The following is a 14792-nucleotide window of genomic DNA, read 5'->3' as shown; positions in this document are numbered from 1 at the left end:
AAAAAGCAGAATAAAATATTTATTGCAAGAAAACAAAGTTCTCTAGCAAAATTTAAATGAAGCAAAGCTTAAAACATGAATACAAGCCTGTTTTGAGTCCGAGATAGCTAAAGAAACCTCTTCAAGATAATGTCTCCAATGCCTGAGCTTTCCAATAATCTCCAAACAACAAATTGATTACTTGCATACAAATTTCGTGTGGCAGCCACCACATAATACTGCTGATATAAAATCATATAGACAGAACACTGATGAAATAAAGCCGTATGTTCAGATAACATGTACACAAGCAGAAGCATCATAAATCACAAATATAAAATTATACTGAAGCCAACTGGCACTATACCAAAGTATCTAAGAGTTTAAACTTGAATATGATAAGAGGGCTAGCAAAAAATATACCTTTCAGTAGTTTTTTTAAACTGAAATTTGCACAAGTATTAATCCCAAGAAAATCTGACAATTCAGTATGTCCAGGCCTTCTATGAAATCTCCCACTGTATCCCTTTCCATCTCTAAAATTTCATTTTTCCTCTAGACACTCAAACTCACATTTACAACTACCGAAATAAGATCTGTAAATGCTTTAAGACAAAGTAACTGCAAATGCAAAACATATTTCTAAAGGCAGAAAACCTTTTAAACAAATTCGAAATGGAAATGTAGTGCAAGAAAACGTACACAGCATTCCAGTTTCTTCAACGCTGTCAGATGTAAAGGTTCTATTCATCATGTAAATGGACATATAATTTGGAAATTCTAGACATGCACCAATTAAATAACAAATCTTTGTCTAGTTGTCTTATAGATTCAAGGACTGGAAGGGACCTCGAGAGGTCATCGAGTCCAGTCCCCTGCCTTCATGGCAGGACCAAATACTCTCTAGACCATCCCTGATAGACATTTATCTAACCTACGCTTAAATATCTCCAGAGATGGAGATTCCACAACCTCCCTAGGCAATTTATTCCAGTGTTTAACCACCCTGACAGTTAGGAACTTTTTCCTAATGTCCAACCTAAACCTCCCTTGCTGCAGTTTAAACCCATTGCTTCTTGTTCTATCCTTAGAGGATAAGGCGAACAAGTTTTCTCCCTCCTCCTGATGACACCCTTTTAGATACCTGAAAACGGCTATCATGTCCCCTCTCAGTCTTCTCTTTTCCAAACTAAACAAACCCAATTCTTTCAGCCTTCCTTCGTAGGTCATGTTCTCAAGACCTTTAATCATTCTTGTTGCTCTTCTCTGGACCCTCTCCAATTTCTCCACATCTTTCTAGAAATGCCCAGAACTGGACACAATACTCCAGTTGAGGCCTAACCAGCACAGACTAGAGCGGAAGAATGACTTCTCGTGTCTTGCTCACAACACACCTGTTAATGCATCCCAGAATCACGTTTGCTTTTTTTTGCAACAGCATCACACTGCTGACTCATATTTAGCTTGTGGTCCACTATAACCCCTAGATCCCTTTCTTCTTCCTAGACAGTCTCTTCCCATTTTGTATGTATGACACTGATTTTTCCTTCCTAAGTGGAGCATTTTGCATTGTCTTTGTTAAACTTCATCCTGTTTACCTCAGACCATTTCTCCAATTTGTCCAGATCATTTTGAATTATGACCTTGTCCTCCAAAGCAGTTGCAATCCCTCCCAGTTTGGTATCATCTGCAAACTTAATAAGCATACTTTCTATGCCAATATCTAAGTCCTTGATGAAGATATTGAACAGAGCCGGTCCCAAAACAGACCCCTGCTGAACCCCACTTGTTATACCTTTCCAGCAGGATTGGGAACCATTAATAACTACTCTCTGAGTACGGTTATCCAGCCAGTTATGCACCCACCTTATAGTAGCCCCATCTAAATTGTATATGCCTAGTTTATCGATAAGAATATCATGCGAGACCATATCAAATGCCTTATTAAAGTCTAGGTATACCACATCCACCGCTTCTCCCTTATCCACAAGACTCATTATCAAAGAAAGCTATCAGATTGGTTTGACATGATTTTTCTTTACAAATCCATGCTGGCTATTCCCTATCACCTTACCACCTTCCAAGTGTTTGCAGATGATTTCCTTAATTATTTGCTCCATTATCTTCCCTGGCACAGAAGTTAAACTAACTGGTCTGTAATTTCCTGGGTTGTTTTTATTTCCCTTTTTATAGATGGGCACTATATTTGCCCTTTTCCAGTCTTCTGGAATCTCTCCCGTCTCCCATGATTCTCCAAAGATAATAGCTAGAGGCTCAGATACCTCCTCTATTAGCTCATTGAGTATTCTAGGATGCATTTCATCAGGCCCTGGTGACTTGCAGGCATCTAACTTTTCTAAGTACTTTTTAACTTGTTCTTTTTTTATTTTATCTTCTAAACCTACCCCCTTCCTATTAGCATTCACTATGTTAGGCATTCCTTCAGACTTCTCGGTGAAGACCGAAACAAAGAAGTCATTAAGCATCTCTGCCATTTCCAAGTTTCCTGTTTCTCCCTCCTCACTGAGCAGTGGGCCTACCCTGCCCTTGGTCTTCCTCGTGCTTCTAATGTATTGATAAAAAGTCTTCTTGTTTCCCTTTATTCCCATAGCTAGTTTGAGCTCATTTTGTGCCTTTGCCTTTCTAATCTTGCCCCTGCATTCCTGTGTTGTTTGCCTATATTCATCCTTTGTAATCTGTCCTAGTTTCCATTTTTTATATGACTCCTTTTTATTTTTTAGATCATGCAAGATCTCGTGGTTAAGCCAAGGTGGTCTTTTGCCACATTTTCTATCTTTCCTACCTAGCGGAATAGCTTGCTTTTGGGCCCTTAATAGTGTCCCGTTGAAAAACTGCCAACTCTCCTCAGTTGTTTTTCCCCTCAGTCTTGATTCCCATGGGACCTTACCTATCAGCTCTCTGAGCTTACCAAAATCCGCCTTCCTGAAATCCATTGTCTCTATTTTGCTGCACTCCCTTCTACCCTTCCTTAGAATTGCAAACTCTATGATTTCATGATCACTTTCACCTTGTGAAAGTATTGAGGCTCTTGAAAATAAAAAGTATCCTCGTATGACAGTTGACACTAAACTGGGGGAAGAGGTAGATACGCTGGAGGGTCCAGAGTGATGTAGACAAATTGGAGGATTGGGCCAAGAGAAATCTGATGAGGTTCAACAAGGAGACAAGTTCAGAGTCCTGCACCTAGGAAGGAAAAATACTATGTATTGCTATAAGCTGGGGACTGACTGGCTAAGCAGAAGTTCTGCAGAAAAGGACCTGGGGATTACAATGGATAAGAAGCTGGATAAGAGTCAACAGTATGCCCTAGTATGCCTTTTATCACAAAACTACATATTATTTGTTCCTCAGAATGAAGAGTTACTTTACAGTAACTGTGGTTCTCCAAGATGTGGTCCACAGGTTTTCCATTTTGGGAGCACATGCACCCCGTGAGCACAAGGCTAGAATTGTTTTAAGTATCAGCATCTGTTGGATCTGTGCCTGTGCACTTTCCAGTGCCCTGTAGCCAAATGTATAAAGGGCAGAGCAGCTGCAACCACTCTCCAGAATCAAACTGGCAAAGACTCCAAAATAGTGGCTAACGAGGAGGGGTCATGGAATATATGTGGACAACAAGAACCACAGTTACAGCAGGGTAAGTAACTATTTTATCTTTTTCTAGAGCTAGCCCATATACGTTCCACTCCCGGTGACTCTCAAGCAGTAACTCATGTACTGGATGGTGAGTGCCCTGATCTACTGGATTAATAACTGCAGGACAGTTTTACCACAGCAGGTATCAGATTTGCAACCCTCGACGAATGAATAGTGCTAAGCAAAGGCGTGAACTAAACTCCAAGGACCAGCTTTACAAATCTCTGAAATTGGGACACCTCAGAGAGATGCAGCAGAGGCTGCCTGGGCTCTCATGGAATAAGCTCTAACTTGCCCAGGCAGGTCTAGGTAGGCCAGCTCACAGAACACCTTAATACAGTCAAAGACTCATTTTGACAGTCTCTGAATGGAAGTAAGTTGTCCCTTCATTCTGTTGACAAATTCTAGGAACAGCCTAGGAGAATGCCTGAGCAGCTTCATTCTGTTCAGATAGCATGAGAGGCACTTAGGGTATGAAGCCTAGCTTGTCTCTGAGTAGTTAGAGGCTTGGGGAAGGAGACAGGTAGGTGAATCATCTGATTAAGATAAAGTCAGGAACCTTGAGGGAGGTCTCAGTCATTTCGGCCTTGTGCAATACTGTGTAGGGAATAGACCTAAATAAACATTAGCCAAAAAATACTGTTTTGGTCAACCTGAACCAATAGTGAATTTCTGTTGAGTTCACCAACAGTTTCAACTGAACCGAAAAATCAAAATGTTTAGCAAATACTGATTCTGAACAGTTTGATTCAACATTTCCAAAACAATTCAATTTTTTGGACTACATTCACAAAACAGCTAAAGGGAGAAGTGGTACTCACTCTCCTTATATCATTTAACTCCTGAAATCTGAGACCTGGGTTTTATACCCCCCACTACCTAATGTGGAAAAGGGATGGATGTGAAGTTGGATCTCCCATGTTGCAGGAGTATGCCCTGGACACTGGGTATGGGATAATCTGGCCTGGGTCTTATAAGCTTCTGCTGAAGCTGTTCCACTTTTTATAAATAAATTGTCACTGGAGTCAGGGACTTGAATTTGGGTCTCCTAAATCCTAGCTGAGTACTCTAACCACCAGGCCTAATGACTATTCATTGTCATTCATAGGGGAAATTCATAATCACTAGGAGTGCCATATGTTCAGCACCTCTGAAAGTTATGCCTTTAATGGCTGAAGAAAACATTTTATAAAATTATGTGAAATTTCCAGGTGGTACAATGACCAAATTTTTGCAACATCTGATCTTCATGAATCAGAACTCTTAAGAATTAGCCCATATAAAACAGCTAGACTTTTCCCTCTTATTTTCCTTCTTTTCTTGAGTGCAATCTACTTCACTTTGTGATGTGCACTCTTCTCCATCACCCTTTTGTTTCTTACTTACAAGCAGAAGGGCCAGATTATGATGTAAACAATGTGTCTTATTAAACATAGTATGCTACTATCTGAGAAGTTCCATTAGATCTACCAGTAATGGGATCCTGAATTATGAAAGGATCATTGTAGTTAAGTTCACCAGTGTGCCTTACACCCACACACACCCTTGGCAGCAGAGAGACAGTAGGTTCAGAGACCTGAGGTTATGTATTAATGCATGTAGGCACGTGAGTGCTTTGTTGAAAGCTTTTAAAAGCAAACAAACACCATCTATTAATTATTTCCTACTGCCAGAGAAGATTCAATGAATATCAGGTTTCAGTGTGGCTGAATGATGCAAAAAGCCATTGGCAATGACTATAATGGATTTGTGCTTTCTAGAGCAATGATTATTTTCCCCACATTCCCTCAAGTCAATATCAGTAATAATGCTTCCCTGTCTCAGAAACATATTCTAGTCAAAATATAAAAATATATAGCTAACTTGAATAAACTGGTTTAAAAGATTTATTAACCTTAATGCTTGGAATCTTTTTGAGCCCTTTTAGTGACTAGCAGGGCTGCTGTGACAGAGGATCTGGGAGGGTGGAAAGAGGTAAGCTAGAATGTGTTTTAGGGACAGTACACAGGAATCCCCAGAAATAAAGAGAAAAAAGCCATTCTTCCAGCCAAATGAATATACACTGTATACCAGTAAGAATAAAGATAAGGAAAAAGTCAGTGTTTCAGTTGGTTCAAATTTTAAAAGGCAATTATGTAAGGTGATGAGTCACTCCTATGATAGAGTCCAGCCAATTCACAAGCCAGGAACTGATCTGGTAACTCTCAGGACAGGTATATAAGCACTACAGGAGGAACAGCAACTCAGTCTGCTCAATGTCATTCCAGGACTTGGAACTCTCTCCTGCCTGACACTGGCAACAGACTCCCCAAGCCTTAGCCAGCTCCAACTTTGCTCTTGCTCCCTCCCTGTTCTTAGTCATGCTCCAATTCTGCTGTGGACTCCTGATTCGGCTCTGACCCCTAGGCCCGACTGCCACAGCTCCAACCACTAGGCACAATCAGCCCCATCACAGTTTCTGACAAATTATATGGTATTACTGTGCACCTGCTTCATTTATTTGAAGGTAATACCTTAAATATGTTGGAAATGCTAGTGGATTCAATTGACTTTTCAATATTGAAAAAAAAGATCAAAACTTAGTTCAAGTCCCTTTGTTATGACATCTGGTAAACGATGGAAAATCTGTATAATAGATTAATGAATTGTTGCTCAGTACTTTGATGAAAAATAAGAATTTATTTTTCTGATTAAACTCTATCTTGGCTATAAGAATGTTTACTGATTAGGATTTTCATGATGTTTATATTCTTCCTTATTTAATGAACTTAACAAAAGGACATTTAGAAATAGGTTCCTGAGCATAAGCATGTAGAGATTCACTGCTTTCAAGTACTCACTTCTAGACAACCACGGCATTTGCATACAGCTCTGAAAGGGTGCAGTTTTAAAAATAGATTTGAGACAGCAGTGAGGCTTGTTCTCTCTGTTGCTTCATAAACTGGATTCCTGTTCTCTTATTTTTGCCAACAGGTAAGTACTATTTTTTTCTTCTTAAACATGCAGTTACATCAGTTTGCACACTGAATTCATATTTCCTGTGCTTGGCTGCTTTGACCCTCTGAATACAGCCTACCTGAATTCCTAGAGGCACAAGTTTACTTTTTGTAAAAAAACGATCAATTCTGTACAATTCATAGAGGCATTAACACGATGCTTCAAGAACTGCACTGTTTCTCCTTGAAAATGTGCAATATGGTTGTATTCCTTTCCTCTAATAAAATATCTAAGAAACACTGATTTCCATGAATACCTTGACTTTTCTAGATTCCATCTGAATTTGTATTTACAATATTAATATTCCACTAACTTGTTTTATACAAAAAGTGAAACACCTATCTGTGGGCCAGTACCCTTTTTAAATTAACAATGAGCAATAATGAAGACAAGGATATGAACAATTATTAAGAATATAGCTATATAAAGTTAAGGACCAGTCCAAACTTAAGTGTCTTTTTCAACAATTATCTCCCCACTCTTGGAAACTCCATGAGCTTGTAATCTTTAGCAAGCAGTATCAACTTGGGTAGGTATGCACTTTCACTCATACACAATATACTCTAGACAAATGCTCCTCAATTCTCTGACTGCTAAAACAAAATCCTCAGATTTACTAGTGGTGCCCCTTATCAACTTCTGTCAGTTTTTGGTCTTTGTTTACTTACCTTACATTTTTTATCATTGGACACCCTCCCACCCCACCCAATAAACAAAAAAACAAACTTTCTTGTACCTCACATAGTTACAATTGAGTTCTGACAATTGACACCCAGTTGGGATGTCCCTCTCTTTCTTCATAACCCACTACTACATTTTGTCTTCTCCTAGATTATTTTGGTCTGAAAACAGCAAACAATGTCAAAAAGCTTTTAAACCCCTGTAAATTGTGGTCACACTGCCCACTTAAAAAAACAAAACAAAAAAAAAACCAAATAAATACAGTGCACTCCTTTTGTAAGAATCACATTTGTCCTAGATTATTTGATTCTTATAAGTAGCCGATTCTTACAAGAGGAGCATAGGTTAGTATAGGAATGATTTTGTTCCAGTGGTTTTGATCACTATATGAGGTAGATTCTTATCAGTGAGTCTTATAAATGGAGTGTACTGTACAAAGTGTCTGTATGAAGGGCACAGTATGGAGAGATATTTTATACCTCTTTCCTTCACTGCCATGACCCAGAGAAAAACCTTAGAGGGCTGCCTCAAATTCCTGTACACTGAAGAGGACTATTAGTGCCCAGTCAATCAATTCAATTGTCAAGCACCTAGGGCCATCAATATAAAAGGGTGCAGTGATGCTGAAAGTCAATGGTAAGCACCCAAAGTAGAATCTCTAAAGCTTATCAGAGGCTTTAGTGCAAAAGCAATGTACAAAGCTTGGTCCCAGGCCCTGTTAGGAATGCACAAGGGCACATTCAGCATTGTCTTCTCAACATCAAGATTGTCTCCAAAGGAGACCTGTCAATATAATAAAGCAGAGTCCTGGATATACCTATTGTGTGTATAATTTATTTTCTCCCAATGCCAAATGTGGTTGTGGGAAGAAGACAAGTAGGTTGATGGTTTGGTTCAGACTGGAATAATTTTGTGGATGAATTTTGGGTGAGGTCTTGGCACCACCTTGGTCCTATGGATTGTTGATTATGGAGGTTTGGCCAAAAGCACCTGAAGCTCACTCACTGATTCTTCTGGCTGAAGTGACCATGACTAGTGGCTTGTCAACACCGTTAAAACATGGCAAGCAGGGTGTGAATCTACAGCCACTAGCTTGCCATACACTAATTGGCTGTGTGGACCCTACTAACATGCACTAAAAGTTCAACAGCACGCTTTGACATACTCGCACTATAGAACTCTTAGTGTGCAGCAGCATGTCCACATAGCCAGTTTGTGCACCACAAGCTAGTGTGCTGTAGATTCAGACCCTTGCTTGTCACGCACAAATTTTCGGTGTAGAAAAGCTCTAGGAAGTTTGTCTTCAGAGTGAAGTGGTGCAAGGAGCATTCTGAAAGAGGGGCTTGATGAATCTCAGAAGGGCTCTATTGAGGCCCAGGGCAGGAAGAGTCTTGTGGGTAAATATGTAGGAGCTCTTTAAGAAACATCTATACCAAGCAGTGAGAAATGACTGAGCAGGGCTACAAAGGCAGGTGACTTGATGAAATTGCTAGAGACATATATTTTAATATAGAACTAAGTACAAAAACTGGCCTGTTTGAAGTGCTGTAGTTTATCCAGAATCTTTGATATCGAGGCTTGAACTAGACCACGGCCTTAGTGGGCTGCCCATATTGAAAGTCATTTACACTCTGAAGAGTGCATTCTTCCGTTAGATATTTTCCTGCTTTGTATCAGTATTTTCTAGAGCTGTAGGGAGCAGTTCTTGTCCATTGCACTTAGCCACCCTACAGTTACACTAAAAGGTGGAGTGACTTTGGATCTGGATAGAGTATCTGGTAGTAATGCTGAGATCACATCCAACCAGACTGGGAACTGGATAGAGGGCTAAATAGACCTCTGTAGTACATCCATCAGCCACAGTGATCTCTGCCACTACAAAGCCACCAGAATGACCACAGCTTTGTCTCTATTTATTTTGGAAATTATCCTGGGAAACAGGGAAATTGGTGGGAAGGAGTACAGCAAACTTTTGTTCCATTGTAGGAAGAAAGCATTTGGTAGCAACCGTGGACTCAGACCTCCTCTGGAACAAAAGTTCTGACATTTTTGGATTGTCCTCAGTGCCAAACAAGTCTACTGAGGGGGATTCACACTGATGGAATGTGACTGCAAGGACCATTCGTGATTGGTCATTGACTGTCTGCTCAGGAAATCTGCTAAATTGTTGCTTACTCCAGTGAAATAAAGGGCCATAGATGTCACCCCATTCTGATGGCACCAAATTCCATAATGGCTCCCAGGCAGAGGGATAAGGAACAGACACCCCCTTTCTTATGTAGTGCATGACTGTTGTGTAGTCCAGGAACATCTACATTATCAAGTTTTGGAGAACAGCTAGGAGAACAGATGGTAACCCTGATGGCTACAAGCTCTTGGACATTAATGTGTAGCTTCACATAGCTTGAAGACCAGGTTCCTTGGATCTGCAGATAGTCCAAGTGACCTCCACAACTTGTCCCTGACAAATCTATGATTAGTGTCTTTGTCAGGAAGGGAAGTGAAAAAAGGGAATTCCTTTTGACTTTCCCTAGACCGAAAAGGCATCAACTATGCCCCTTGACCAGGGGGATGAGCATGCTGCATGTGAGGCAGGCCTTAAACCTGGAAGGCAAGGGGGAAGAAGGTGGAAGGGAGTCTTACCTGTTGTCTCTTGCCCCCCCCAACCCTTTTTTTTGAATGCCCAAATTAAAAAATTGGCACAAATAAGTCAGTGAAGAAAGATTTCTTCAAAAAAAAAAAAAACTAGTGTAGAAGGTGAGTTTGAAGCTCAAGAAAAATAGCGGTCGAACATTTGCCAGGTTGCATCTCAATTCAATAAGAGGAAACTGAGGGAAGGCCATGGCAGCTCCATCCTTTATGCCCTCACATAAGAGGGCGCAAGAAGATACAGAGCACATGCATAGTCCAACAGACACTTACCCAAAACAAATACAATTTTTCACAGTAGGCACACATCCACCTACAATGGGATCAACACTGACACATATTTGAAGGAAAATGTTTCACCCCTGGTTATATTTTAGTTAGTTCAGGGTTTATTTTATTGCTGAAAAATATAATTTACATAATTTATAACATTTATATACCACCACTTTCAAAATATAAAGTTTGTTTTACAAACTGATCGTCAAAGTAACTCTATTTTACAGATGGGAAAGCAAAGAGGTAAAATGATGTGTCCAGGGCTGCACAGTAAGTCACTGGAAAAAAAGCTTAGAACCTTCTGGAATTCAGTATTCTTTCCTCCATGGTATTCTGTTTTATATGGGCATGTTAGAATTGGTTTGAAAATAAGTTCTTACCCCTTGCCTGGAACAAACTATATACTCATGAAAATCATTACACAAAGGATACAAAGTACAATATCACTCGTACTGCTTGTATGCCTCAAAATAAAATGAGGGAATAATACATATACTGATATAGACAGCAAGATTACATAAAGTTTGCCAAAAGGCATTTACAGCTGTTGAAGACATAACAGCAGCTCATCTTGCCTGCTTTCAATAGCCTGAATGAGGGTTCACAGAAACAGGGATAAAGACACTTTTTTGCTATTTCAATTACCTAATCAAAATTAATCTAGCTGTACTAGCTATTTAAGTAAAAAACTGTTTTTCATTATCTACAGTAAACATTAACTAAGAAAAATATTTAAGAATCATGCCTCTTTGTATCAAAATGAAAAATTATTCAAAGTTCATTTGTTGTGTCTGCATCTGCCTTTTCATTAGGTCCATATGGCAAACTAGTCTGAAGAGTAATGTAATAAATGCAAGTGTAAATATGAATGTCTCACAATTCAGTCAGTTAAATCATTTGCACTCTATGCACCTGAAAGCATCAGAGACCTCCAGAGACCACATGGCCAAACTACGCAACCAGCTACAGGCATCTCTTGATGTTCACAAACTGACTCCAGAAGTCATTAAGGTATCAATACAAATAAGGAGGATTGTGTTTTTCAGCCTATGAAGGAAAACTTAGCATCATAAAACTAACTGCACTGCCTTGGAACAGAATCAACTTTGCGTTGTCTGGCTATCTACTGAGTGAGTCTGTGCTTAAGGCTGTCAAACCAATGAAAAGAACTGTAGTACAGAGCTGCAGACAAAGGTGACACTTTACATAATCTGTGTCACTTGTTGTCTGGTAATGTTAACTTGATTGTTTTTCTTTTTTTTTTTAGCAATATAATAATAATAAAATAAGTTAATGAACCAAACAGGCAAAGACAGTGCATTCTGTAGCAATTATCAGCCATATTTTAAATTGCACAAGCTAACATGCGTGAATCAAACTTCACTAATCTTTATAATATACATGAGATGGAAAATATCAGCTCACACTTGTGTTTTACCTAGATCAAAAGGGTACAGCTAACTTTTAAACTGATCACACATTTAAAATTCTTAAGTAGCAAATTATAAATTTAAATGCAAGGTTTATTAAAACCATAAACACCAAAATCCTCTGCCAACTCACTACAGTGGCAAAACACTGTCATACTATGTAAAGTTCCCAACCCCTTTGTATTATGTTGGACTGACATATAGTACATTCTTGCTTTAAAACAAACCCAACTGGAGAGTAAGGGAGAAAAAAATAAGCTGTCAAAAAATCATATATTTTTCTCTCTGATATAGTGTAATACAGTGATAACTATCAGACTTCTGCATAGCTGTTTCTAGATAGTGTCAAAAACCAATACACGTTGAAAAAGCCATAGTAACTACCCTATGACCTGATGTCTTTCACTTCTAGATAACCCTCCAGGAGAGAGTTAAACTAGGTATGGGATCTTTGAAATTTAGTATTTATCTCACAATACCCATAGAAGAAAGTCCCATCTGTGTTTCTACAGCATTTACTACTATCCTAAAGATGTCAGTAGCAGAAACAGATAGTGACAGAGTAACAAAACACTGTGTTTGTGACATAAGATGAACATTAGCCAATGCAAAATAAAAGCCTTTTACCATTTTCACATTTAATACAATAAATATTGAGAAAACTGCAGCAATTCTAAAGTGTAGAACTAAAATGAGAAGTTACCTTTGAAGCTTTCAAGTTCTTTCCTGTAGGGGAGAGAAAGCAGAATATAAAGTCTCAAATTAAAAATAGATATGTTCCATAAATTCAAACTGCAACTGGGATTATCTATGAAGATTTGCAATGGTTTAAAATGCATGAAAAGGTGAACTGAAGGATTTGAGTATTGTGACATTTTTAGAAACTTGATTAATGGAAACTTCTAGCTGCATATACAGAGCTTGAAAAAATTGCTTTCCTGAAGCAAGTAACTGATATCAACTTCTTTAGAACTGAGCCATCACATATTACAAATATATATTACATATAAATATCTATTCTCACTGTTTCTAGATCTTCTGGTTGCAAAGTTAACATGAATATGAACTCATTATAATCAAATAATAAATGAAGGCTTCTTAAGTCCACTGACAGACACTAAGACATCCCTGCTGCTTCTCAGAGCTTTGTCAAGCTGTAGAAGAATGAAAACTGACTACTGTCTTGTCAGTTTTCAGGACTGACATTCAAAACTCTATGGTTAGCAGTGAAATTTCACTATGCTGCTTGAGAAAGCTGATTTTGGAGTTATTTACTGGAGGAGGAGGATTCAAAAATATGGAAGGAATAGTGACACCACAAAACTCTGCAACCTGAATGAAGGAAGACAGGTAGAGCAGCAGATACACCCACTCATCCCTTCATACACATGCACTTCCCTTTCTGAAGGCATTACAGTGAGAGGTGAGTAAGAATAATTTAACATTTTTTCTTCCTTCTAGCAATTGGGGGGGGGGAGAGAAGGGGGATTAAAGGGGTTGTGTCTTGGAATTATTATTTATGCAGGGTATTACAATGCTAATTGAACCATAAATTCCTTTATTACATTCAAAGGCCCAATGGTATTTATACAATTGCTCTAAACATGCCTAAAAAGCCTAAATAATAAGCAATTTACTACATCCAAAACAGTAACAAAACATTTAAGCATTTGATCAAGATACTTACAAATGGGCTAAGCCCCAGGGCGCTTAGACCCATATTAGTCGGCTCCAACATGGTCAGGCATATATTAGCAACAACTCCTTTAAGAGTTTATGTTTTTATACCCTTTAACAAGCAAGTGCTGTCACTGCCAATTACTGACTTCAGCTAAAAACCAATTTGAAACACTTCATGCTCATTTCCAGTCTCAATTGAGGTAAGATTTATAATCTCCTTTCTCCCCAAGGCTATTTCTCCTTATCTTTTCCCCTCCTTCTTGCTGACTGTGATGGTGCAGAATGGCCCCACACTGGTACCGCAGGGGTTAACCCTTCTTTCCTAGCAGAGGAAGCCATGCCCCGGAAGCTCTGCTGGGCATGCTCCAACTGGAGAACAGGTATAAAAGCCTGCAGAACAGCTCAGTCTGATCCCCGGAGAAGGAGGCACGCTGCTAACTCCTGAGGAGGGAGAGCCTGTGTGCCAGGATCCGGAAGCCAGCCAAGCCGGGACACTCCCTGATACCCCAACGGAGAACGTCATAGTAGGACGACGGATTGGAGGACGCCCCACAGCAGAGAACCTGGCATTTATGGTAGGAAGTGACCCAAGGGAACTTTAGAGGCAAACTGTGTTAGAGCCACATAGGCGCTCGGCGTGTTGCGGGCAGATCCCTGCCAGGCGGGTGGCAAGGGGAGCTTGCCACTACCAGGGCCCTGGGTCAGGACCCAGTGGAGAGGGCGGGCCCAGGTCCCCCTACCACCTCACCCCCGAACCGTGAAGGAATTGTATGGACTCCAGCCGCTAGGCCGCAATACCCCACTTGCAAGGGAGAATGTACAGACTCTGGCCGCAAGGCCACACTACTCCGCCTGTGAAGGTGATTGCACGGACTTTGAATGCTAGGCCATGCTATCCCGCTTGCAAGGGGGATTGTATAGACTCTGGCCGCTAGGCCACCCTGCCCCACTTGTGAGGGGGACTCTACAGACTCCAGCCATTAGGCCGCGCTGCTCCCACGCAGGGAGCAAAGTATGTGGACTCTGGCCATTGGGCCACACCACCCAGGTACTTGGGGCAAGGTACATGGACTCTGGCCGACAGGCCGCACTACCTCGCCGGCCAGGGGTGATTGTGTGGAAGCAGCAAAGAGTCCTGTGCCACATTACAGACTAACAGACGTATTAGAGCATGAGCTTTCATGGGTGAATACCCACTTCATCAGATGCATGTAGTGGAAATTTCCAGGGGCAGGTATATATATGCAAGCAAGAAGCAGGCTAGAGATAACGAGGTTAGTTCAATCAGGGAGGATGAGGCCCTCTTCTAGCAGTTGTGGTGTGAAAACCAAGGGGGGAGAAACTGCTTTTGTAGTTGGCTACCCATTCCCAGTCTTTGTTTAATCCTGAGCTGATGGTGTCAAATTTGCAAATATACTGAAACTCAGCAGTTTCTCTTTGAAG

At 40.2% G+C, this 14792-nt stretch overlaps 1 protein-coding gene across 9 annotated transcripts in view; it reads right to left on the bottom strand.

Annotated features, from left to right (window-relative positions):
• Nucleotides 1–14792, bottom strand: part of DTNBP1 (dystrobrevin binding protein 1) — a 175724-nt gene that overhangs the window by 95047 nt on the left and 65885 nt on the right. For all 9 annotated transcript variants that reach the window (XM_039525973.1, XM_039525972.1, XM_039525974.1 and 6 more), the window contains exon 7: nt 12373–12395. In XM_039525973.1, coding sequence (XP_039381907.1) covers nt 12373–12395 — 23 coding nt within the window. The remainder of the gene's footprint in view (nt 1–12372; nt 12396–14792) is intronic.

The sequence above is a fragment of the Mauremys reevesii genome, linkage group 2 (genome assembly GCF_016161935.1).
Source record: "Mauremys reevesii isolate NIE-2019 linkage group 2, ASM1616193v1, whole genome shotgun sequence".
Lineage (NCBI taxonomy): Eukaryota > Metazoa > Chordata > Testudines > Geoemydidae > Mauremys > Mauremys reevesii.
This window is presented reverse-complemented; position numbering and strand designations above follow the sequence as displayed.